The sequence below is a fragment of the Haemorhous mexicanus genome, chromosome 3 (assembly GCF_027477595.1).
Source record: "Haemorhous mexicanus isolate bHaeMex1 chromosome 3, bHaeMex1.pri, whole genome shotgun sequence".
In the NCBI taxonomy this organism is placed as follows: Eukaryota; Metazoa; Chordata; class Aves; order Passeriformes; family Fringillidae; genus Haemorhous; species Haemorhous mexicanus.
The window spans coordinates 114,528,644-114,554,737 of record NC_082343.1 but is presented as its reverse complement, the minus strand read 5'-3'; the positions used below and the strand labels follow the sequence as shown (position 1 = coordinate 114,554,737).

Sequence of the window (26,094 nt, the reverse complement as noted above, 5' to 3'; positions counted from 1 at the left end):
AACATCCATCTATTCTTTTACACAGGGTCCCTCCGGCAGTCATCTTGCCCAGAGCACGCTGGACGCGGCTTTGGCATCACCTCCGCTGTTCTCTGAGTAAACCGGCTTCTTGAAAGATGGAAAGGGGAGAGCTTTGAACTTCTCTGGGTGTTTCTCTTTGCAGCTTGGCCTGCAGTGGTGTGGCCGGTGGGACGAGGACTCCAGCTGGCCGGCTGGCCAGCAGCCGCGAGATGGCGATAATGTCACGATAGAAGGCGGCCGGACCCTGCTCCTGGGGAGCGCCACCCGTGTCCTCAACCTGCTGCAACTCAAAGGTCTGCAGGAGGGGGGGTCGGCGCTCTTCCTCCTCCAGGGATGGGGTTTTTCATGGCCCTGGTCTCTCTTTCCATTCCCCAGCTCCAGCATTAGAGGGGATGATTGTGAGGCTGAGCCTGCTCTCAGTAGATGGGGGCGGTGATGGGGGACAGGGCAAGAGTTTAAATATTCTGCGTGCAGAAGGAATTGTTTATGCTGCTTGAGGCATAATGAAAAGATAAGGAAAAAGGCCTTTTCCCCCCTTTTTTCTTTCCCCAGTCTACCAAAATTGCTGCTGTCCTGAGCAGTGTTCAGTGATAATGGCACTGCTGATAACAAAAATCTACTCTGTTCTGTTTGGCACCTTTGAGGCAGGTATGGCACAAACACCTTCACAAAATTATTGACATTATAGTATTGCAGGTGGCAACAATCAAATGGAGTAAATAATCCCAAACCCTTGAGCCCAGCTGGTGAGCAGTAAGTTAATAACTGAGCACAGTTATGATGGGAAACCCTGGATTTGCTGCGTTTATGTACCTGTACATAGACCCAGAATAAGAATGAGACAGGCATATCTCTGTGGGTGTCAAAGTAAGAATTTAAAGGACTTGTAATTTCATGCCAGAAATCTTACCCCTGGAAGTTAGATCCTGGTTGTGGAAACTGCTGTACACATGCCTGGTATTATGGGAATGAGTTGTGCTGGTGAAATTGCTAGCTCAAAGTTAAGCCTCTGCTGAAATTGAGCTCAAAAAATGAAGCAGGAGTTTTTATATGTTTAAAGACCAGGATCATTGCTGGTAAAATTGCTTTTATACTAAAATGATACTAAAGGTACAGGTTTTTCATTGAGATGATGGTGAAAGTCATGCCTTTGACAATTATATTTTATTTTATATTTGAATGATAATTTGGTAAAGAAAAAAGTTTGCAAGTTTATCCCAACCATGAGCACATTTTCAAAACTGATTGAACTTCCTCAGTCTAGGCTCAGAGGTTTTCAAGAATTGCTCCATCAGACATCACTCCCATTTAAAAGCAAAATTAAAAATCACCTGAGATTTGGAGATTAAAAAAAGACAAAACACTTTGGTACAATCCTTTTCCCCAGTGAAAATTCTAAATCAGTGATTCAAGATTATTCTTAACCTCATTGTGATTATGCCATACTTTGGAGGAGACAGATCAGAACACCAGATTTTTTCTGGCTGTAAATCTGGATGAAGATTTTGGGGCTTGATCATGGACTTTTTGAAGAATTGGGGCAAAATATTGGAGCAGAAACCCTCTGAGCTTTGGACCTATTCAAAAGTTCATCTGATCTGTGAGTCAGCCCTCATGAAGCTACTGGAGCTCTGATTGAATTTAATGAAGTCTGGAGTAGTATCTTTATGGCTTTGGCTCATCTGACATTCAAATCATTCCTCTTCTTTATCATGTTTTCCAAGAAGCCTGGTTTATAAAGTCAATTCAGTTAGAAAAGCAGCATTAGAATATTCTAGATGCCATTATTTTCTCCACTGTTACATGCCAAACAGAGGGATAAAACATTTTAGAATTATAACCAGCAGGAATTTTTTGTCTGAGCTTTGTGAAGTTGCCTGCATCATCCACTGCCTCTACCATAGGTTCTCTGGCTGTGTAGCCTTGGTTAGATTTGGAATCAAGACATGCTGAGATCTATTCAGAAAAGAGGCTGAGATTTATCTTTCCTTATCTTCCCTTTTTTAAGCTATCCAGCTCAGGGGAGTTTTTTTAGGCTGCTGTATTGATAGCAACACACATCAACAAAGACCTGTTCATCTTAGGAATTACAGACACCCATCTCAAACTGAACCACAGGTGATCCCTCAGAGCACAACTACCACCCCATGAGCACATCAAATAATCAACCACTTCCCCCAGGTGCCAGATGGGCATGGCAGTAAACCCCTAACCCCTAAGGTAGGTGTCAATATGTGCTTCGATCGAAACATCCCATTCCTGTTTTACCTGGAGAGTTTTTCTTAGCTGGAGATGGAGAATGGGATTAAATTGTAGCTCTGCTCCCTTTGGCTTTCATGACTCAGCATCAGGCTGGCTGTGCAAGCTGAAAATACAAGGTTTTGTGGATGGAAAAATGATGTAACACTACTGAATACACTGCTGCTACACTGCCCGTTTTCTGGTGCTGTGTCCAGCAAACCCAACACGTGTTTACAGGCCCATTTCTTGAAATTCCATTTTTTTTAAGACACCATGAGGATTTTGAATGCTAGCCCTGTGTTGTCCCCTTTTGATGATTTCAACATTGCAGCAATTACTTAAAGAGTGTTAGAACAAGAGCATCAACTTCTCGTGCAGCCTTAAACTGCCCCTTCTTTGGCCATATTAACATATAGCCCCAAACATATAGAGGTCCTGGGAATGACCAGACTGTCTGGGCAGAAGATCTGGAGGTCAAAACAATAGAAAAATAGGATTAGGCAGCTGGGTTCTGCTCACTGCCAAGGGGGCTCAGCAGTTTCTCCCTCCTCCTCAACAAGCAGAGCATGAACATGTGGATATAGAGAGTGGAAAGTTTAATAGTCAGGCTGTGAAACAGCTCAGACAAGACTGATTGAGGAAAAGATACAAGATAGACAGACTGTAGATAATTCTGTATGTTCAGCAGATTGCAGTTATTTTTGTAATCCCAACATCACAAGCATGGAAATATTTATGATAACCCAGGACAGATGGAAATTTCCTTTGCACAGGGCTTACACTGGAAGAACTTTGTGTTTGATGGGTTGATACCTCAGACATGTGTTGTTGCCTTTGTCTGAAATTATAAAGATCTAGGGAGGTCTGGAGACAAAAAAAAAAAAAAAAAAAAGAAGAAGCTGTCTGGTCATTCAGGAGTCCCTTGGAGATGAATTTTGGGGTGACACTCCCAGTTCCACCCCAGTGGAATTGAAGATCTCCTCCTGGGCAGTTGCTCTTGCAAAGGCAATTTTGGGTTAGCCACTCTCGCAGGCATAAGGGAGAAGATTGCTTTGATCCTTGTACTGGAAAAGACTCATTTTCACTTAAAGAATCGTTTAGGTTGGAAAAGACATCCAAGATCATGGAGTCCAACCTTTGACCAAATACCAACATATCAACTAGACCAGAGCACTTGGTGCCACATGCAGTTTTTTCTTTGATTCTTTGATTCTGTGAATATTTTGAATTTCTTGTAATCCACGTTTTGATCAGACTTTGCCCAGAATGGATCCTGTGAGTAAATCAGGGAGTGGGGAAAACACAGACATTGATTTTGCTTGTCTTTTCCTCCTCTTTGATGCTATTAGCAACAAGCATCAAATATTCTCTGATACACCGACTTCAGTAGTTGTCAAATAAACTGTGCTTCAGTCACTGCTGAGAAAGATTGGGTTTTAATTCCCTGAATGAAGGAAAAAGTGTTTCCCTCTGTTTTCTTCTCTATGGCATCACCTAGTCCTTAAACTAAATTTTAAACCCCTTGTGAGTGGGCACAATTTGGACCTGTTCCTGTCATGGTGTTTTCTGTGCCCTTTTGATCAATCCATTTGGGATAAGCATTGTGATCCTTTTTTTTTTTTTTTTTTCAGGCAGTTTCCAGTTCATATTTTCTTTTTTTAATCAGGCAGAGACATTACAATTAAAATACCATAAAAGTGATTCTGGCAGTATTGCAATAAGCATGTTTTTTAATTAAAGAAAGAACATGGGATGTACAAATAGTACCAGTTAATGGGAAATTTCATCCAATGTATTTTTTAATTGAGATTTAAAAGGAAGAAAAGTCAGCTCTATTCCTCTCTGTCACTGTGTGATATTTTCCTACATTGTTACAGTGAGCCTTCAATAATTAGTCTCAGAGCTTTAGAATCCTCTCTGTTTTCATGAAAATCTGTGAAAGGCATCAGATCTTTATTTTTCAGTATATTTTTCAGCAGGGATTCTATGTTATCCAGTAGAGTGCAACTCACAGATGTGAGCATTCCTGGAGGAAGGGTTTTAAGGCCCTGAATCTGTAGCAGTTTAGGGTGTGGGTCTTTTCAGATCCTCCCCCAGCTGCAAACCCTGCTTCATGTTTGGGTGTGGACTGCAGGTTTCTTTTGCCATCATGTTTCCAATGGGCTTACGGGATGCACGTTGGACACCCGGGATTCCCACTTGAAAATTAAATTGATTTGCTGCAACTTCAGCAGTTCTTGAGACTCCTGTGGGATGTTTCACAGTCAGCAGATCTGGGGAAGCTAATCCTGGTCAAGGAACTGAACACAGCTTTGGCAGAGACTGAGCAGAAACCCTGGGCAGCACCATCTCTTTCTTCTAATCACTGTCATGGAAAGAGGGAATCTCAGAATGGTTTGGGTTGGAATAGACCCTAAATCTCACCTCATTCCTCCCTCTGCCATGGGCAGGGACACCTTCCACCATCCCAGGCTGCTCTAAGCCCTGTCCAGCCTGGCCTTGGACACTTCCAGGGTTCCAGGGGCAGCCACAGCTTCTCTGGGCAACCTGTGCCAGGGCCTCACCATCCTCAGAGGGAAGAATTTCCAAATGTGCACCCAATGAATGTCTGTCACTTGGGGACATGAAGTGACAGCCCAAGGACCTTTGTTTTCATCACATCCCTGTAGGTGGTGTTACCTGATGCCCTCATAAGGCTCACTTGGAAGTTCCTCAATTAGATCCCAGATGATGTCAGATGTGCTAGAAGACAGCCTGGAGTGTCTGCACCTCTTGCCCACCAAGCCAGCTCTCCTCTTCCAAATCCATCCAGGTGTTGTTAAATATCTCAGAGGCCCCTTAAGAGCTGAAGAAATAGAAAGATTTCTTTGAAGGAGATACATCTATGGCAGCATCTTTTGGGATGCTAGTTGGAATTGCCTTTTACTTGTCTCCTGAGCTCTAAGGGAAGAGCCTGATCAGTTTCCAAGGGAGCATGTGCCATCTGAACAGATGGCTGTGAGCACAGCAAGCCAAAAAACAAAGGCTTGTCAGGCTGGGGAAATGAATTCTGTCTGAGAGTAGTGAAGCAGCTGCTGATTCCTCTCCCAGGGATGGATTAAGGCGTCCATCCAACAAAATGCTGGAATACAAGCTTAACTTTTGAGTGTGTTAGTGGTGTCCTGGTGGAAATACACAGGCATTTGAATTCAGAGCTGATCTGGGATCTGTACCTGTGTGCTATGAACATGGAGGAACATGTTGAGGGAGGTGCAGGATGAATTTTGGACTCTTGGTTTGAGCAGCCTTTTGGATGGGGCCAATATAACAAAATTCCCCTTTGCATCTTGTTCAGCCATGGTCCAAGCTGCAAACAGCTTTCATGGTTCATTGGAATGTCCTGTGAGCATGTCAACAGGGTGCAGGTGTCAGATCCATGGAATAATTAATTGTCTTTTCTAAAGCTCATGAAATTTGTATTTTTCTTTCTGTATGTAACAAGATTTTAGTTGCTTTGGGTTTGTTTTTTTTTTCCCTGCTTGAAGGCCCTTCCAGGGACACCCTTGGAGCAGGATAATGAGCAGTAAGGGGGCTGCCAGCACACTAAAGCCTTGTGGTTATACAGGATCCAGCTCTGGCAGTGGCATCCTGCTCTTTGCCACTCAGGGATGCTGGCCAGGAAATAGAACTTCTGATCCTGAGCCTGGGGAATTCTCATGGGGAATTCTGTGGCTTTGTCATGTCAAACACCAAGTGAGAGGAGCTGGAAAGAGCAAGCTGAAGGCTGTGGGGCTGAGTTATTCCTGGTCATGGAGCAGCCAGAGCAGATCTCTCCTGCACTGTGATGGGAAGAGGTAGTCCAGGTGAAGGGATGAGACTTCAATCTGCAAATCCCCTTCCATGTAGAGGAAGTGTCCTAGTTGAAGGTTATGACACAGTTGTGATATTTAAGACTATTTTGTTGATACTCTTCTACCACTTGATAATTAAAAAAAAAATAATCTTGAGATTATCCAGCACTCTTTATGTAGTTTGCTGGCTTTAACACTGTTATTCAGCTTTACATAAAGAAGTAGAATTAAATCAAATTTGAAGTGGAACTGAATAGTTGAAGTTGAACTAAATATAAATATGTTACTTTTATCCCAGGTCCCTAATGAGCTGTTCTTTAGGAAAAATATCTTATACTGAGAGTGAATGCAAAGTGTGGCCTCGGAAATGTCTCCATGCAAAAGGTGTACTTTGGAATGGGGACTATTCTTCCCTCCAGTTTCAGAAAATCTCTAAAACAGTCTGTATCACAACCTAAATAAAAGTTAATAACATTGCTTTTATTTATTATGAGAAAATCTGATTTGGAATTTTTTTTTTAATTTAAAATGAAGTTTTTGAGGAGGGATATAAACTGTTATGTCTGCAAGTGTGAATCATCTTCACAGAGACAAGGAGAAAGTCCCTGCACCAGTCTTCCCAATTTTCTACTTTGTTGTTTTTGGTTTTGTTTGGGTTTGGAGTGTTTTTTTTTTTTTTTTTTTTTTTTTTTGTGTGTGTGTTTTGTTTTTTTTTTTCCAGAAGTGCACGTTGCAGGCTCTTTTCATAGTTAATATTTTGGATACCTGGGCTGTAGCATTGCATGTGGGTCCAGGACACCTGACAGAGAGAATTGTTAATACATTCCCTTTCCAAATCCTTTACTTCTGAGCATGTCCTCCACCATTTCCCAGGACTTCAGGAGGTAAATCTCTTTTCACAAAGCCACTGGTGCTGTAATAATTATTCTTTCAGCAGATTAAACCTCCCACCTTATTATTAGGTTTGTTTTCTTTAATATTTTTTTTTAATTATTTGGTCTGGCTGCTTCTCCCTTCCTGTGGGACATATGGAGTTGCCTTGTTGTTTTTTTTCTTTCTTTTCCTCCTCTTTTTTCCCCCCTTTGGTAAAGACAGATAAAGAAAGATTTCTTTTCTGTTTGTGCAGAGGTGGAGGCTAATTGCTGGGTTAATTGAGAAGAATGGTGCTTCTGATGTTCTCACAAAGTATCAAATAGCCTCAACATATTTCTCCCCTCTCTCCCTCATTCCACCCAAAGAGACCCATTGAATTTGCACATTACTGTACAGAAGTGATTATGGGCTTAATTGTATTTATTTTGCTTGGTGGGGAGGCCATCATAACAGCGGTTGATTGATTTTTATAAAATCACCCTCAAGGTCATGTGTAGGACTTTGCTTTCCTGTGCAGCCATAACAAACAATTTGAGGGTCACAGCCAAAGGCTCCGTTGAGCAATATTCCTGTTTTCTGCTTTCAGGGAAGGGGTCAAGTGCAATAAAAGAAGGAAGCATAACTTTTATTTTCTTTTTTAAAAAAAGGAGAAGACAACCTTGTAAAGCAGCAGCTGTATATTTATTCTGACCCAACAAAAACCACAGAGGTGTAGAGGGACAATATGCAATTTTTGGACAGAAGAATTTGTAAATTTGGCCAGAGTTTGTTTTACACATAGACTTGATAAATGGTTAAATGAGTCCTTCCTAATGCTTTCTTTTCTGTTCTGTGGTGCTGCTCTTCTTTCATCCTCAGCAGTTGAACTTTACTTTTCCACTGTATTTTCTCACAAAGACTGAGCACCATTTGGATTTGTCCTGGGAGGTTTTCAGAAGCTTTTCAAAGATCCAGGGCACAACAGCATGGTGGAGTGACCATGAGTGAACCTGATCTGCCCCTTTTCAGGGTTAAATTTTGTGTCTGGCTGATGCTTCTAAGGGAAAGCAAAAGAGTCACATACAGCAAATTCCACAATCATAGGATGGTTTGGTTGTAAGGAACCTTAAAACCATCTTGTTCCAACCCCCCTGCTGTGGACAGAACAGCTTAAACTAGACCAGGTTGCTTAAAGCCCCATCCAAGCTGACCTTGAACACCTCCAGGGGCAGCCACAGCTTCTCTGGGAAACCTGTTCTAATTCCTCACCACTCTCACAGGGAAGAATTTCTTCCTAAAATCAGGGCTTCTGGTGTTCAAGTTGCACCAGGGAAGGTTTAAACTGGATATTAGGAAGAATTTCTTCACTGAAAGGGAGGGCCAGGAGTTTAACAGACTTCCTAGGGCAGTGGTTGACTTGCCATCCCTGGGAGTGTTCAAAAAATGCATGGACCTGATGCTTGGAGACATGGTTTAGTGGTGGACTTGGCCGTGCTGAGTTAATGGTTGGACTCTGTGATCTTACAGGTCTTTTCCAACTTCAGTGACTCTGATTTCCCTCTGAAAGGGTCAAACTTGCAGGCCAGGTGTGCACAGCTCCTGCTGGAATTCCTGCTGCTCCTGGGATCAGGTGGGACTATTGCTCCTACTTGCACCCAGAGCAGCCAGCAGCATCCAAACTTCTCAGACACTCAGAAATCCACAAAAGATATGGAAAGTCTTTGATGAATAGCTTGAAAAATTTGAATGGACAATATGTGACTGAAGCTTGGGAAATCTTGTTTGAGACAGAATTGTGATTTTGCAATCAAAGGATAGGACAACTGTCTTCCAGCCCTCCTGGTTCAGTGGTACAGCAGGGCAGCAATTAAAATACTCATTAAAAATTGTATGAAGAGAAGTGGAAACAGAAATTACTGTATTTCACTGAGAATAGAGCATAGAAAGTCAATAAAGACCTTAGGGAAGATGTCTTTTTTATGTTAGGAGTGAAATAAATCACAGTGATTTACAGTTCCATTTATAGATTGTGGTGATAAAATTATTAACACTGCTGCTATAAAGCAAAAGTGTTTAATAAATATTTCTGTTCTCAGTATGGGAAGAAACAGGATGGTAAATTATATCACAAGAGGAAGATGGACCAGCAGTCCATTTTATTGCCAAATAATGCTAATAGAATGAAAACATTACATATTCTTTCAGAATACACATTCTTAAAATCAACAGGTCCAGTCTCATTCAAGAGCTTTAAAACTGCTGCTGGAGTCAGATATCTTGTGTTGTTTTACATGAAACAAGCTGAAATTTCTTCTGGTTCTTCACAATCCATGCAGTATGATTTGCAAAGACTCTATATAAAGGCTCAACCCTAATACATTTGTAGGTAGAAAAGTATGTCTAGGGAAAGAGACAATTTACCCATAGGAGCGTTGGTGTTTTTGAGAGCAAACCTGTGGTTCCCAGTGGTTATAAGCAAGAAAATATGAGATTTATCTCTTTCTTTGATTAAGCATATTCTGTAAAAAATGATTCAAAGAATTGTGGAAAGCAATGAAATCTAGCAGAAAAATAATTAATGGATAGTCCCTATCCAAATACTATTTTTATAAGCCTAATAAATGAGAACTAAGTTATAAGACTTTGTTATAAGCTCAAGAAATCAATGAAACAAGGTAAAAAAACCCCCATATGAGAAAAAAAGGAAATTGGGATAAGCAGAATATGAGCAATGGTGAGCAATGATCAAGATAGTACTTAACCTGTTTTTTATATTAGAACTTCTCTCTCTTTTTTTTAATTCCTTTTTTTTTTTTTTTTTTCTCCATACTGCAATTAACCCAGATGTCTGATCTGCCTTCTTCTTGCAAAGAATTAGCAGTTGTTATCATGGAATCATGGAATGGTTTGGGTTGGAAGGAACCTTAAAGATCATCTGATCATCTTGTTCCACCCCCTGCCATGGGCACAGACACTTTCCACTACCCCAGGTTGCTCCAAGCCCCATCCAGCCTGGTCTGTAGCCACTTCCAGAGTTGGGCAGCCACAGCTTTTCTGGGCAACCTGGGCCAGGGCCTTGCCACCCTCACAGGGAATTTGTGAGGCAGGAGAGACAACTGGGTGGTCAGTAGAGAAATCACCATTAAAAACTGCTTCCACCAGTAGCAAACTGGCTGTGGGATGAGCTGGTACAGTTATCAGCTGCTTCACACAAAGGGAGCAGGGTAGATCCCTTGTAAGAGGTGTGGAGCTTCCAGACTTTGGGAACTTCCCTACTCTCTCCTGGGAAACATGGCTTGACCTAGGAAGGCACCTCCCATGTGCAGTGTGACAAAATGAATGAGACTCCACTCTGTCCTCATCCATTGTACAGAAAGTGACAGCATCCCTCACAGAAGAGGAAATATGGAAGGAGATAATGGAATAAACCATCCTGATGCGACAGACTGGGATTTTCAGCTCATGAGAGGCAAGAACAAGGGAGGCATTTGACAGAACTGAAGAGCTTGAGTCAAAAAAAAAAAAAAAAAGGATGGAAATAGTTTTTCATGCACTATGTACTTAACCCACCGAATTCATTGCTTCAAGAAGTCATTGAGACCAAATATCACAAAGATTCCAAAGACCAGTTCTTTATTCTTTACTGGCAAATCTTATCCAGTTATACTAATAGTAAGAGGAAGATGTTGGCAAGGAGTTGAAACCTTATGCTTTGAAGTGAAGTTAACCTCTAATTAGGGATTAAAATGAGGTTTTTATGGGATGGGGAGATCGACCCACAGCCAGCTAAGAGGGAGACGTGTCTCACACTGTATTTGGAAGCATCTGGTTTTGAACAGCAGCTGGAAGAGTTTGCAGGATTAAATCAACCACTGATTTAAACAAGTTACCAGTTCTTAAGTTCCAAAGCAGTTTTCCTCTCCCCTCTCCCAGTCTCAAGTACTTTGTAACCTAAAAAGTAACATAATACAAATTAAGTAGAAATATCCCTTTTTAACATTAAGTGACTTAGTTGGTTAAAATTGGGTTTTTCCAAACACAGCTTCCTTTAGCTGTGGTTGGAGAGTCTGCCCAGGCTGACTGGCCTTGCTCAAGTCGAGAAATGCAGACTGTTGGAGAATCAAAAAATGGAGTGGATTAATTGGGTCTTTAAAAGGTTGATAAATCCATATGGAGAAATAAAGAACAAAGTGGAAATTTCACAGAATGCAAAAGCGTTTATGCCTTTATTTTGTAATTCTTTTGCAAACCCCATTGTTTACCTACCTCTTACAGTTCCTTTGACTGGAGAGAATGACTGACTGAATATGATTGCATTTTGCTTTTCTCTTGTCTTCAGGTGGCAAACTCCTGTTTACTGGGCCAGGACCTGTAGAACTGCATGCTCATTACATCCTGGTGTCTGATGGAGGAGAGCTCCAGGTGGGATCCCCTGAGGCCCCTTTCCATCACAAAGCACACATCTATCTCTATGGAAGCCTCCATTCTCCACCATTATTTCCTTATGGAGTCAAATTCCTGGCAGTGAGGAATGGGACCCTTTCCATTCATGGTGAGTACGTTTCTTTTGTTGTCAAAAGCAAAGGACAAATGACTAACAGAAAACAAAACAAAGAAAACGCAAAAAAAAATGTTTTTGGAAGAAAAGTCAATTGACAAAACTTTGGTCATGATTCTCATGGAATCATGGAATGGTTTGGGTAGGAAGAGACCTTAAACACCATCTAGTTCCAGTCGCCATTCCATGGGCAGGGACAACTTCCACTATCCCAGATTGCTCCAAGCCCCATCCAGCCTGGTCTTGGACATTTCCAGGGATCCAGAGGCAGCCACAGCTTCTCTGGGCATCCTATGCCAGGGTCTCCCCACCCTCACAGGGAACAATTGCTTCCCAATATCCCATCTATCCCTGCCCTCTGGCAGTGGGAAGCCATTCCCTGTGTCCTGTCCTCCATTCCTTATCCCAAGTCCCTCTTCAGCTCTCCTGGAGCCCCTTTAGGCTCTGGAAGGGGCTCTGAGCTCTCCCTGAATCTTTCTCTTCTCCAGGTGAGCACCCCCAGCTCCTCCAGAGCAGAGGGGCTCCAGCCCTCAGAACATCTTCATGGACACTTCTGGACCCGTTCCAACTACTCCACACAATTCTTATATTGTGGCATTGAAGAATTTAGATATGGAGCTTTTCTTGAAGACTATGAAATATGGGTATAAAGTGGCTATTTCTTGGTGCAGGAGTTTGGACGTGGAATTCAAGCCCAAACTCAGCATGATTCAGAATATTGGTGCACATTTCTCAAGTTCTTCTCTACTGGGCTATTTTTAGAAATTCTATGTCTCATAGAGGAAAAGGAGGAAAAAAAAAAAAAAAAGAAAAACCATCTGAATATCTCATCTCCCTTCCTCCTGTTCTTGTGTGCCAGCCTTCCTGTTGGTGGGTGTTCACACCCTCCAGCAGGTCTTGAACTTCCACCCTGTGCCCTCCAGGAGGAAATGTTTCTGTCTGAGCACAGAGACGTGTGGCTTTTGGACAAAAATGCTGTCAGGCACAGAGGGTACCATCAGAGCACAGGCAGGGAGTGAGTTGTGCCTCTGTGCCATCATCCTGCCAGCTCACAGGAGCTGAGCTAGGTTGGGAGAGGTTTGGAGGGGAGTCAGTGAACAGATGCTTTTCTGAATCAGGAGAGATGATCAGGGGCTGAGGAAGGAGCTCCTGGCAGGGCTGGAGAGGTGGGGCTGCACCTCAGCAGCATGTCAGGTGCTCTTGATCCCTTCATTGAGACACAGCAAGGCTCAATTATTTACTGCCTGTAAAAGGCTTCAACAGTTTCACTGAAGTGGCTTTGCAGAGCATTTCTACCCCATTTCCTGGAGGGTCTCTGTGAAGGAGGGCTATTAGAGCATCCTGGCTGAATTGACTGTCTGTTACTGGCCATTGAGTTTCACACAGTTATCCCAGCCCTGAGCTCAGTAATTCCTGTTAGATTAAAGCTTGCCTTCCAGAAAGGCTTGGTCTTTGAGGATGTCAAAGGAGACAGAAACCAACTTCTTCCTTAGAGGCTTTTTCCAGGGGATTAATTTGGTTAATCATCCATTTTTTTCCCCCTTTTAAAGAAAAGTATTGAGATTTGAATTTGCCTCATAGCAGCTTTTGCTGCTTCACTTTCTGTGTCTTCTGCCACTTTAAAGTGTCCTTCTGTTCTTGGTTTGACCCCTGTAAGCCAGGATTTTGTCCTTAGATTGTCAGCACTTTACAGCATGAGCCTTCACTTTTCCATGCTTTTTGTTTTCTAGCAAAAAAGCCGGTAGCAACTCTTGGCAGCTGTGCCTCCTGTGCTGCTTCTGCTTTCCATTCCAAGCCTGTATCAGCTCTGCCTTGGTGACTCCATCACTCCCAAAACTGAAGACAAGCAGGGCAGAGCACATTTTGCAGTTTTATCTTGACAATGTGATGGACAGAGGTAAATCCAGGCATCCACATCAGTACCTTTGAGTCTCTTCTCAATGATAATTTATCCATTTTACTCAGTGCCATAATTCTCAGTGAGTCTTCATTCCCTAGGAGAACAAGAGGATGAGGTCTGCAATCCAAATATTACCTGGATGGAGATATACAGAGTCAAATGTGGCTTGACCCTTAGTGGAAAAAACCCTTGATTTCAATTTTTTATCAATTATTGGATTATTGAAAGGCTTGTGTGGGAAGGGATGTTAAAGACCATCTAGTCCACCCCCATTCCATGGGCAGGGATGCTTTCCACTATCCCAGGTTGCTCCAGGTCCCATCCAACCTGGCCTTGAACACTTCCAGGGATGGGGCAGCCACAGTTTCTCCGGGCAGCCTGTGCCAGGGCCTCCCCACCCTCACAGGAAAGAATTTCTTCCCAATATCCCAGCTAACTCTGCTCTCTGTCAGTTTGAAACCATTTCCCTGGTCCTGTCCCTCCAGGTTCTTTGTCCCAAGTCCCTCTCTAGCTCTCCTGGAGCCCTTTTAGGCACTGGAAGGGGCTCTGAGGTCTCCCTGAACCTTCTTCAGGCTGAACAATGCCAACTCTTATTCTAATATTATTATTCAAAACCAATTCTTATTCAAGAAATCATAATTATTTCTTATTCAACATATCCAGAGTAGCTATGAAGTCACTTTTAAGCTCTGCACAACACACAGCCCCGGTGCATGGCTGCAATTATTGTTCATTCAAACCATGTAATCTGCAATTTAACATTGAAGCAGCAGAAGCCTGTTTTTAAACACGACAGAAAGTAGTGGGGTCTTTTACTGGGTTCATATTGCTTACATGGAAAAAAAAAATCTGCTGTTCTGTCTTCAATTTAGCATCAGTCTGGTCTGTGGTACAGAATAAATTGTGGAGCATGACAGCCCCTTTCATATATATATATATATATATTATATATATATGTGAGAGAGACTGACATGCTCTGCTATGTACATTTGTGAGATACATTTATACACATGAATATATGTTATCTCAGATCAAAATCATTAAATAAGCAGGTTTCCAAATTCCTGGCTGTCTTGGCAAAGACAGGTCTGAGTGCATTTTAATTCCTTTTCTCTTTCAGGCTGGGAATGTTGGGGGATGCTCTGAAGCTCTGGTCAAGTTCAGATTGTTTAGTAAGCGCTGTCAGCTCCTCACTTTGATATGTTAATATGACTAAGGGTTTCCCACAATTCCCTCATGAGTGGCAGTCCTTTGCTCTGGTACTTGTAGCAGACTGGGAAATTTCACTGTTGCCTTTGGCTTTAGCCAACTCCCCTGCCAGTCAGAGCGTGCCACCCATAAACTGCCTGTCAATCACCCGTCACTGGGAGAGGGGGCTTCAGCCAGCCAGGGCAACTCGACTTTTTGACAATGTAATTATGGCCCTTGCATCCGCAGTAGGGGCCTGAGCAGGGCTGAGAGAGTTTTATTGATTGTTCAGAAGGGAAATTTATCACTGTCTCCAGCTCCATTCGCACTCTATTCCCTGAGAAACTCTCCTGACAAGCTTCGGGAGAGAAGTTCAGCGTGGTGGCCTTGGCTGTTCTTGTGCCTTTGTCCTTCCCAGGGCAGCTGGAGACACCAGTGGATGCTGAGCAGGGGCAGGAACTGGGTGCAGAGTGGAGATGCTGCATCAGAACAAAGAACACTCAAACTGTCCTTGTGACAGCCTGATCTTGTGGTCCTAACACCCTTATCACAGAATCCCAGAATTGGTTTGGGTTGGAAGAGGCCTTAAAGACCATCCAGTTCTAGCCCCAACCATGGGCAGGGATGCAGGGACTATTCTACTATCCCAGGCTGCTCCAAGCTCCATCCAGCCTGGCCTTGGACACTTCCAGGGATCCAGGGGCAGCCACAGCTTCTCTGGGCACCCTGTGCCAGGGCCTCCCCACCCCCATAGGGTAGAACTTCCCAATATTCCATCTAAACCCACCCTCCTTCAGCTTAAGACCATTTATTCTTGTCCTGTCCTTCCAGGCCCTTGCCTAAAGTCTGTTCTCCAGCTCTCCTGGAGCCCTTTCAGGCACTGGAAGGGGCTCTAAGTTCTCCCTGGAGCCTTCTCTTCTCAGGGATGAACACCCTCAGCTCTCCCAGCCCGGCTCCAGAACAGAGATATTGCCACACGCTTTAAATTTATATTTTTATTTTCAGCAGTCCTGTGTAGGTGATCTTGTTATTCCCTTGTGTCCCCACGAAACAGATTGTGACCCATTCCAAAAACAGACCAGCATTCCTTTGTCAGGCATTTATCTAAAACTTTGTGTCAGCACCCTGGTGGGAAAGAATATGAGCTGTGAGCAATCTACTCTAGTGGAAGGTGTTCCTCCCATGGCAGGGGTTGGAATGGGATGATCTTTAAGGTCTCTCACAACACAAAACCTCCTGTGATTCTGTGATTCCATGAGCCTGTTCCCTGAATTTTGACTAATAATATGAATCCCCTCAGTTCAGATTAAAAACGTTTGCATTCACCTTGTCCAAACTATGAAAGGTGTGTGGTAAAGAAAACACCATGTCCTGAGAGTTTTGGTTTAATAACTTATTTATAATCAGGATACTTTAAACAGAGGTGTCAGAAGTTCCTTCAATGCTCTAAAATCATGGTCAGTCCTACTGCAAAGAATGTCCTTGCATTTGCAATGGAGAAAATTACATTTTGACTTCTATCCCAGATTTCTCTGCAGCCACAGCAATCTGATAATTTTTCAGGGTTAGCTCAGGAAAAAAAAAAAACGAGTATTTTTTATCAGTTGAACCAATTATTAATTTTAATTGCTTTTAATCAATAATAAAACACAAAATATTTGTGAGCTGTTCACTGTGCTCTACAAAGCCTATGCATTCCTCCAGAGATCAAACATTTAATCAAATGCCTCTTGCTTTGCCTCCATTAGGCAGCGTTATGTATCTGTGCTGAGTTTAAGAGATCATAGACAACATGAGAGAATTTGTTCTGCTTTACTCACATATTAAAAAGAAAAGCTTCCTAGGGGAAAAAAAATAAGGGGAAAAAAATCTGTAGCAGGGGGATTCAAGATAGGGTGCAGAGATCTGTTAGAGAAAAGATATTTTTTTAGTCTACTGAAATGCATCTGTTCAGTAAATGTTATTTTTCACTACCTGAACTTTCTGATTTCCTGAACTTGCTCCCATAGGTTGGTTTTCCTTTGGTGCCAGTTATTCTGTGTAGGGATTCAGGAGTCTTTTTTCCTCCTGTGACAGTGTTTTTCCTCTCTAAGACCTTGACTTTAACATGATGCATTAAAGCAGATGGCTCTGGAACAGAAGGCTGAGCTGCCTTGAATCCCCTCGTGTTCACCAGGGGTAAGAAACTGCACTTAGGCACTTCCCATGGAGTAACTAATGTACAATGACTTGTGCCTTCACTTTCTTACTCACAATATAAGATGACCATTAGATTTTAAAGACCTAGCAGATGGGGGAGAAAAAAAAAAGACTTGGGTTCAGGGCAAGCTGCTGTGTCTTTCACAGTTTGCCCTTCTTTCTAACAGAAATGCATCTATTAGCTTTGATTTAAGCTTAAATCTGTTGATTCGTGCTCTAGTGCTGATCTTACTGGGAAAAACAAAGGGGACAGAGAGATGGACACTAATATATATTATAAAATAAATATAATAGAGGTAGTAAAGATGTTAATACAATATAATACCATACACACTATGTACTGGAAGAGACTAGAACAAAACAGGATAGAATAGAATATATAAATAGACCATAGCTAATATACCTATATATAATTACCTTGTGATTCCTGACAGGGTGCAGGCCTGTGGGTTGTTACAAATGTGGAGGCATATTATATATTAAATAATTTCCTCCTTCAAACTTTCAAATATAACATCAAAATACTGCCTCTAATTCTGGTGCCAACAAAACCCAGGTCGTTGGCTGGAGGAAGAGAACACCCAGCAGCAAATTCAGGGTTAATTTCCACCCTAGAGAGGAGAAAGGCTGAGAAGTTTGGGCTTCCTGGGTAGGTGGTGGAGGTGATCAAGAAAAAACTGGATGCGGCATTCAGTGCTCCTGTTTAGTTGACAAGGCAGGGGTTGGTCACAGGTTGGACTCAGCCTTGGAGGTCTTTGCAAACCTGAATGATTCTGTGATTCTGAGAAGTTTGGCAAATTGAAGGGCCTGGAGGCAGCCCTGGCTTTCCACAGAGCTGCAGGCTGAGCCAGGCAGGGACCCTCCCTTTGGGCTCACCCTCACTTTTCCTGGTGCTGAATTCTCCTCTGTCCCATTCTGGGGACACAGGGAGCTGGCCTTAGCCTGGCAATGGTTGTGCTGCCCCACATTCCCACTCCTGCAGGGAGAAATGCCCTGTCTGACTCCACAGCAGCATGGGAGATGATCTGGCAATCACACAAAATGTCACCAGCTGTCTGCAGCTCCCTGCAGGATCCCCTGTCCTTGGCTGCCATGGCTGGAGCTCTTTGTTCCTGGGCTCTGTCTAAAGACCTTTTTCTCCACAGCACCTTTGGTTGTGAGCTCATTTTAGGTGTGGAGGACAGATTTTGGTTTATGCAATGGCATTGCAGGAATATCTTTCCCCATGTTTTCAGGACTGGTGTGACTTTAAAAGGGACTGGGGGATCTCTGATTAAAGGGAAAGTTTGGAAATTTGTGCATTTATGGGACAGCATGCAGGGAAGGAACATTTTTTGCAATGTAAATTGTTAGAAAAGGGCAACAATCCTCAGTAAGATCCTATTATCATGGAATGGTTTGTGTTGGAAGGGTCCTTAAACCCATTTCATTCCAAATCCATTTTCCACTACACCAGGGTACTCCAAGCTCCATCCAGCCTCACCTTGAACACTTCCAGAAATCCTTGCTTTCTCCAGGGTGCTGTTGAAAGATATTGAGGTGGAAATGCTTTAAGTGAAAACTGCAGTTTCATGATCAGGAAACATTCAGCAGGACTAGGTCACTTTCAAGGCTATCTCCCAGAAAATAAAAGTTATTCCTTTTGTCCTCTTGTCCAGATGATGTCACATTTTTCATTTTTGCTCACTGAGAGGAGATTCAAGATCAGGTTGGATGGGGCTCTGAGCAGCCTGATCCAGCTGGTGTTCCTGCTCCTTCAGCAGGAGGAGTGCAGCTGGACCAGATGACCTTTCAAGGTCCCCTCCAACCCAAACCATCCTCTGGCTCTGATTCCAAACTATGATTTGAGCCCACCTAAAATACCCATTGTGGTCCTGCTGCAGCTTCTTGTCAAAGAGCTGATCAACTCTTGGGTGTCCTAAGGGCTGACAGTTATAAATCAGAAAGGACCTTCTATTTCACCTCGGGAGGGGATGGAAAGCTCAGTGCAGTGGCTGTGGCAGGAGAGCTGCTCTGCATCTCCCCAGGAGCTGCCCACACACAGCAGTGAGCCCTGCAGGACTGAACAGGGGTGGGAAAGCAACTCCCAGTTCCAGGCAGAGATGTCCTTGTCTTTCTAAGATGTGTAGCATCTTAGAAAAAAAACCAAAACCAAAACCCTGACCAAAAAAAAAAACCAAAAAACCCAAAAACAAAAACCAAAACCCTGACAAACTCCTCTTGTTGCAAACTAAGCTCAAGACATACAAATTCTTATGAAATATAACTAGGACTGGAATTAACAGAGAGCAAAAATAGCTGGAAACATTCAAGTCCAGAGGGTTGACAGCTCACAGTTCAAGCAAATGTTTTTTTAACACATTTGAAAAAGTAGGAAAGCAGCTTTCATTCTCCTTTTTTGATTCTCTTTTTGGAACAAAACCTTTATGGCCAGTGATTGGAGTGGTCAGTGCAAGAGCTGAGGTAGCTGTGATATTAAGTAAAAAAAATTATAAAATCCAGGTTCATAAAATATTTTTTCCTAGTCCTTAATTAAAGATCTGACACTTGAAGATCCATTTGGCCATAGAGAGCTGTAGCAGCACATCTTTGTGTTATCCTGACTAAAAAGGCTTCCTGGAAAAGATTTGAAAGATTTTCTATTCCTTTTAACTTGAAGAATTCAATCCATTATTATTCTCCTGGTTTGTTTTATTAACTGAAGTAACAGCAGCAAAATGTCTGTCGTGGATCAAAAATATAATGTAAAAAACTCAACTTTTTCCTGAAGCACCAGTTTCCAATGGCAGTACTGCCAGTTATCACGTTGACATTTGAAAATTTTAGGAATGGCCAAGCTAAGTTTGATTAGGAAATGCATTTTGGGTCAGGAAAAGGGAATAATAATAAGGGATTATGACAATGGAGAGGAAGCTATATTCCTAAAATAGTCTGAGACCAGAAATGCTGCAGGAAAGTGTGTTGTATTTTATTACCAGAGACAATCCTAGAGTCAAAGAATGGTTTGGGCTTGAAGAGACTTTAAAGGTTTTCTAGTTTCAGTCCCTGCCATAGGTAAGAGTTTTTTTATATTAAAAAAACCCCCTCCATTAATTTATATTAAAAAAAATGGACTATAACAGTTTTGACCACCCCAAAACAGTTGTAGTCCATTGAATTATATTATTAGCTTCTCTTGAAAAGTTCTTTTTTGTTGTTGTTTTGTTTTGTTTTGTTTTGTTCTTTTGTTGTTGTTTTTTGTGTTTGTTTTTTTTTAATGGAGGTAGGAAAATAGGTTTCTTTTCACTTTATTCCTGGAAACTGAAAGTTCCTATTCCAATTTACACTAAAGATTTACAGTATAGCTACAACAGATTGACAAATTATCTGCAGTGTAATTTGTACATTCCCAGTAAGTAGATTTTGAGTCTGAGCCCTGCAGTTCTCGTAAATTCCTTTTGAGGAATAAAGGGATCTCATTACCTCAACTTTAAAACGCCAATAAACAGTCAGGAGGTGTAAAAGAGCTTTATAGTTTGTCAACACCCTAAACAACTGTGTGTTCACAACTGAGTTAATTAATTTTTGGTAAGTAGAAGTGAAAACGAGATGCAGCATGGTCCTGAGTGTCAGAGGAGAAGGGTTCAAACCCTGATGCCCCCTGAATAAAAGGGGAAGTTTTTAAAAAACATTTAAAGAACTTTTGGGAGAAAGACCAACAGATCCATGGCAGGTTTAGAACTGGAACCAGTTCTCTTAAAACCCATTAAAAGATTCCAGTTTGTACCAACAGTCCTATGTGTAAACCCTGTTCTCCAGCTCTGCCTGACTCTGGATGTGGCTCACACTGCTTGCTGTCAGGCTTGGTTAGGAGGTTCCCAGGGTGTCTAAAGTTAGGTAACAACATGTACTCCAAAAATTCTTGTTTTCAGGTCAGGGACATCTGTTTTCCATGAAAGCACCTCATCATTTTGTCATGTAAATTCTCAGACCGCCGTAGATTTAAAGTGAAATTCATGTAACCAAATAGAAATGTTTGAAAGGCAGAAGTACCTTACAACAGGAGCAGAAGTGTGCAGGTTGTGACTACTCAAGACAAGCTGGAATTGAATGGATCAGTCTCAGTTAGAAGAAGAATTGTTGTCCGGAAAGTTATTCCCTGGAAGGAGGTGGATTGTTAATAAAAGGTAACTGAGATATCAACACTTCCTGGTGTCCTGACAGAAAGCTGGAGGTGACTCACAGAGCTGTGACCTCCTCTTTTGATTTTGGTCTGTCTCTTGGACCAGGACAAATTACCTGCCTTTGAGTTTATCTCCTTAAACTGATTCAGTTTCCCTTTCCAGTGAGAAAGCATTCCAGTAGCTGCAGGAATCTTGCCACTGGAGTTTATACCTGAGGAGTGAGGAACAACTGAATATTCCAACAGGAGTCTAAGTTGTTGGAATTCTTGGAAGAGTTGTTGGAAGAGTCTAAGTGTTGATTTTCAGAGGTGTTGGACTATTTCTAGATGGAAAACAGACTTTATTTTTTGAGGCACTGGTCTGGCTCAGTGGAAACCCTCCCCAACTTTATCCCCAGATTCCTGTGTTACCCCAAACAAGCCTCTTAACCCTTTTTCATCTCCTCCACACCTTCCCCTGTGTACAATGAGATTAATAATTTTATCTTGTGGAGGCCTCAGCCATGTTTCCATGGCATAAAGAATCCAGCCATGGGCTCTTTATGAGTGCTGTGGTCGGACTTGTCTGTGTCCAGAGGAGAGATTCCCATTAGGTCTGACCTCACCTATCTGCCTGTGTGGAATGCCTGACCCAAAAACATGGAATGGTTTGGATTGGAAAGAACCATAAAGCTCAAGCTCCACCCCCTCCAGCATGGTGGGCCTTGGTTTAATGCAAAAAGATAAATTAAAAATTAGGCACCTCCTTTGGTGATCAGTGTCAATCCAAGTTTCTCTTCTAGTGGAAGCTGGGACACACTTTAGGGCAGTGGGTAAGAGGTGATATTTTCTAAATGTGCAAAGAATGTGTAAAATTATTACTTGGGTGCTTTGCAGATGGTCTCACAAAGAGAGACTTCAAAGATGTTTTGTCTGAAGCAAAATTTCCCACTGTGATGAGGAGTGGGATGTGGAGGTGCCTTTCTCAGCTGAGATCAGTAGCACTGCTTTTTGGCCTCTCCCTCCCTCCCTTTGTGCTCTGGAGTGCTGAAGGTTGGCAGAGAAGCTGGCCTTGTGCTTAGGGATGGAATCAGGGATTCCCTAAAGGGAGCCCAGGTCTGTGAATCCCCTCATGTCCACGTGTACCTCTTTAGGACAGCCAAAAGTGAGGGCAGAGAGAGTTTCCAAGGCTCCTTGGCCTCTCAGGTGTTTTCTGAGTCACTTTGGGTCAGTCCCTGGTCTGAATGAGGGGACAGCTCTCCTGTACTTGCAGTGGGACAGAGAAACTCCTCCAGGTGATTCAAATTGTGTAGGATCCCCAGGAGCTCATTTTCCCCACTGATTACAGGACTTGTTTCCTAATCATTTTGCAGCAGCCTCTCCTTACTCTGTAGTAATTCCTTTCAAACCCCTTTATTTCAGCGTTTCCAACTGTAGCAGCTTCAGCTTTCAAAGCTGGGTGACCAGAGATGAATATCAAACACTCAGATAAAGTTTTCAGTGACCTTGGAGTCACCCACTGTGCACCTGGAAGAAGAAATGATGCTCATATCTTTTGTGATCAAAGGACTGTAAATAATGGTCTAATTTGTTTAAACCTACAAGTCCCAGTACAATGCATATTTTGCATTCTGTGGACAGATTTTCCTGTGACCCTGGAAGTATGTGCCATGACACACTTTGCTGGTTTGCTCAGTTTTGATGTGACTTGGAGATATTTCTGTAAATGTCAAATTCACATCTCCTGTTGAGCTTAGAATCATGGAATGGTTTGAGTTGGAAAGGACCTCAAAGCTCATTTAATGCCAACCCTCTACCATGGGCAGGGACACCTTCCACTATCCCAGGTTGCTCCAAACCCCATCCAACCTGGCCTTGAACACTTCTCTGGGCCAGCTGTGCCAGGGCCTGACCACCCTCTGACTTGGGAATTTCCTCCTAATATCCAATTTAAAAGTCTCCTCTCATAGTTTAAAGTTTTTCTCCTTGTTCTGTCACTACCTAGGACTGGGTGAAACCAGCTAGGTAAGTGACATATCATCCCACACTGATTTATGAAACGTTTTGTGTTAGAGGTCATAGGAAATTAAATTTATACTGTTTTTTTCCTCAAGAGTGGCATTGTACACATCAGAATATTCTTAATGATTTTACCAGGTCCATAAAAGATTGCAAGCCCACATTATGCTTCTAACAGGAAGTATAACTGGAGTCCTGATGCCAAGATATTCTCAGTCTTATTATTTGTGATTAATTAATTTGGAATTAATTTTCAAGTCCCTTACATTTCTAGGCTGCACCATTCTTCTCTGCTCTGTGTTTCAGGGTGTTCTGTTAAGTCATTGAGTAAAGTGCTCAATTCTTGTCTTGCCTGCAACACCTTTTGTGTCTGAATGCTCTGTCCTGTACCTTTAACATGAAGTCACTTCTGCTTTAGATCTCAAGATGGGGTTTTTTTCCAACTTGTACTTAATTAATTATTAAAAATGAGTTCAATAATTAAGGAGTTATACAGATTCATTTATTTTTCAGCTTTTGGAGTGTTTCTGCTCACAGTACATTTTGGGGGAAGAAATAATTTAAATACTCCACAGCTGTTGGTCTTCTAAACATTTTCCTCTCAAACAGGTGATTTATTTACCTGTTGCACAGCCCAAACCACTGAAGGTTGTTTTATGAAATTTGCATGTTTTATTCAAAATAGAGTTTGTTTTCAAGGGGAATATATTATAATTAGGGCAGAGAAGCCTCAGTTATGGTCCCTGATTGAGACCAGAAAGGGTCTCTGACCATATCCTGTGTGTCCCTTGTGCTGCTGGAAGTAGAGGAGATTCTGTCCTGGAGGTGTTGTATGTGGGAATATAAATGGGAAGCAAGGAAATGGATAAATGTAGTGCTTAGGGACATGGTTGGTGGTAGACAGGAAAGAACTGATTGGACTAATGGTTGGACTTGATGGCCTCTCAGGTCTTTTTTAATCTAAATGATTTTATGATTCTGTGAAAGAGGGATCTACTGAACTTGTTTGGTTGGTTAGTTTGGTTTGGTTTGGTTTTCCTTAAAAAACCACACTGAACTTATTGGAGAATGGAAGTAAATTTTGAACCTGTAGAGAAATATCTCACCCCACCTAGATCATCATGAAAAAAGGTAGAACAAACTGTGGAATGGGAGACAGGTAGCTGAACACAGTAAGAGGTGAAAAACAAGGAAAAGGAAATAAAGGAAATGGGGGAAAGTTTGGATGCCTTGAATATTCTTTTAAAAGAAAAAGCCCCAAAAAATTGAGAATATTTTTGGTAAAAATTTCTGAGTCAGAGCTTGAAAGTGGAAAAAAGCCTGAAAAAAACCCCTTTTTCCATTGGAGCATGTTTTGAATGCAGAATGGTGTTTCCCACTCCTCAGTGACATGAGCTGTTGCCCAGCAGGGCTGCTGTGGAGTGCGTGTGACAGATGAACTCCACAGGGGTCAGTTGTGTGTCTGGACACAGATGCATGAGAACACACATTAACACAGGCACACAAATCAACACCAGAAACAAAATGTCCAGAGCTGGAGAGAAATTGTGCAGTGCTCCACATGCAGATGGCTCCTGCCAGTTGTGGGCTTTTATGCCAGCTCTAAAAATTCATGAGAATTGCTCGGTGGAAGAAGGTAAATGAATAAAAATGAAGAGAGTGCTGCTGGTAAAAGAATGCACATAGGATGGTATAAAGAGGGTTTTTTTGAGCTGTTTTGAGGATGAGGTCTTTGATGTCAGTGTCTGTGAATAGTGTAAGGTGGGTTTTGCCTAGGTCTGCATTAGAAAACATCGTGGCCCTATAGAAGCAGAGCTGTAGGGTGAATGATGTACATGCTGAGGATGCAGGGTCCACATGTTCTGGGGGCTGCTAGAGAGTCATTCCAGGCTGGTTCCATTGACACCTACAGTGTCCTATGTGTCCTACTGCATTTCATCTTCTGCATTGGTTTCACAGAAACCCAGGATGGGTCAAGTTGGAAGGGACCACAGTGGGTCACCTGGTGCCACCTCCCTGCTCCAGCAGGGTCATCCCAGAGCACAGGGCATGGGATTGTGTCCAGACAGTTCTGGAATATCCCCAGTGAGGGAGACTCCACAGCCTTTCTGGACAATCTTCAGTGCTTGGTCACTGCACAGGAAGTTCTTCCTCCTGTCCAGGTGGAATTTGCTGGGATCAGTCCCTGCCCGTTCCCCTGGTGCCATTGCTGTGCCCTGGAGCAGAGCCTGGGCCCTGCTCTGAGCCCTCCCTGCACACAGGGACACCCAGGGCTGAGGGCCCCTCTCAGCTGTGTGTCCTCTCCAGGCTGAACAGCCCCAGCTCCCTCAGCCTTTCCTCATCAGGGAGATGCTCCAGTCCCTTTATCATTTTCATCATCTTCATCACCCTCCACTGGACTCCAAGAGCTCCATGCCTCTCTTGACCTGAGGAGCCCAGAATAGGATATAGAAAGCCAGATGCACCTTGCAGGGCTGAGCTGAACAGCAGGAGATGTTTGATGCCTTCCAAAAGAGTTTGAAATACCATAAATGAAGGATGTCTGGGAGATTTTCTAAGCTGGAAGTTGAGAAATTTCAAGTTTGATTTAAGGAAATGCAATAATAGTGAAATATCTCAGGTTTAGATGCCCATCATTGACACACAGAGCAGGTGCTCACTTATACGTCAAGATAAAAGAGTATAAAGATTTTATCCTTCTGTGATTCTGTTGTGAATTTATTTTCTTGGAGGTGCTACTTCTTATTTTCATCTTCATTAAGGAAATAGTTGAGACACTATTATAGAAGTAATGAAGACACTGGAGTATAAGCAACAAGAAAGTGAAACAGGATATGGACAGAGAGGTTTGCTTAAAATAATTTGAAAATGATTTATTGAATGCAACCTCTCCACTCAGAGATTTCTGCTATTATTACTTTCCTGCAGTATGACCAAGGAGGACAGTAACTTGCTGTGGGCTAAAGGTAAATGATGATCTCTTGCAAGGGAGGGAAGAAAAGTATTCTAAAGGTGGATGTGTGAGGCACACGCTCTCCCCTGATGGTGTTCAGTGTATTGGACCTCACTGGACCAATCTTTTCCAAAGCCTGAGAGGGAAATGTCAAAAGGTAAAGCAAACTTCATTAAGTGAAGAAAGGAGGGT

General features: G+C 42.5%; 1 protein-coding gene across 1 annotated transcript in view; it reads left to right on the top strand.

Annotated features, from left to right (window-relative positions):
• The window catches only part of PKHD1 (PKHD1 ciliary IPT domain containing fibrocystin/polyductin), a 235,897-nt gene that overhangs the window by 77,284 nt on the left and 132,519 nt on the right, over positions 1 to 26,094 (top strand). Inside the window, exons 35-36 of the mRNA XM_059843088.1 lie at positions 164 to 314; positions 11,284 to 11,496. Coding sequence (XP_059699071.1) covers positions 164 to 314; positions 11,284 to 11,496 — 364 coding nt within the window. The remainder of the gene's footprint in view (positions 1 to 163; positions 315 to 11,283; positions 11,497 to 26,094) is intronic.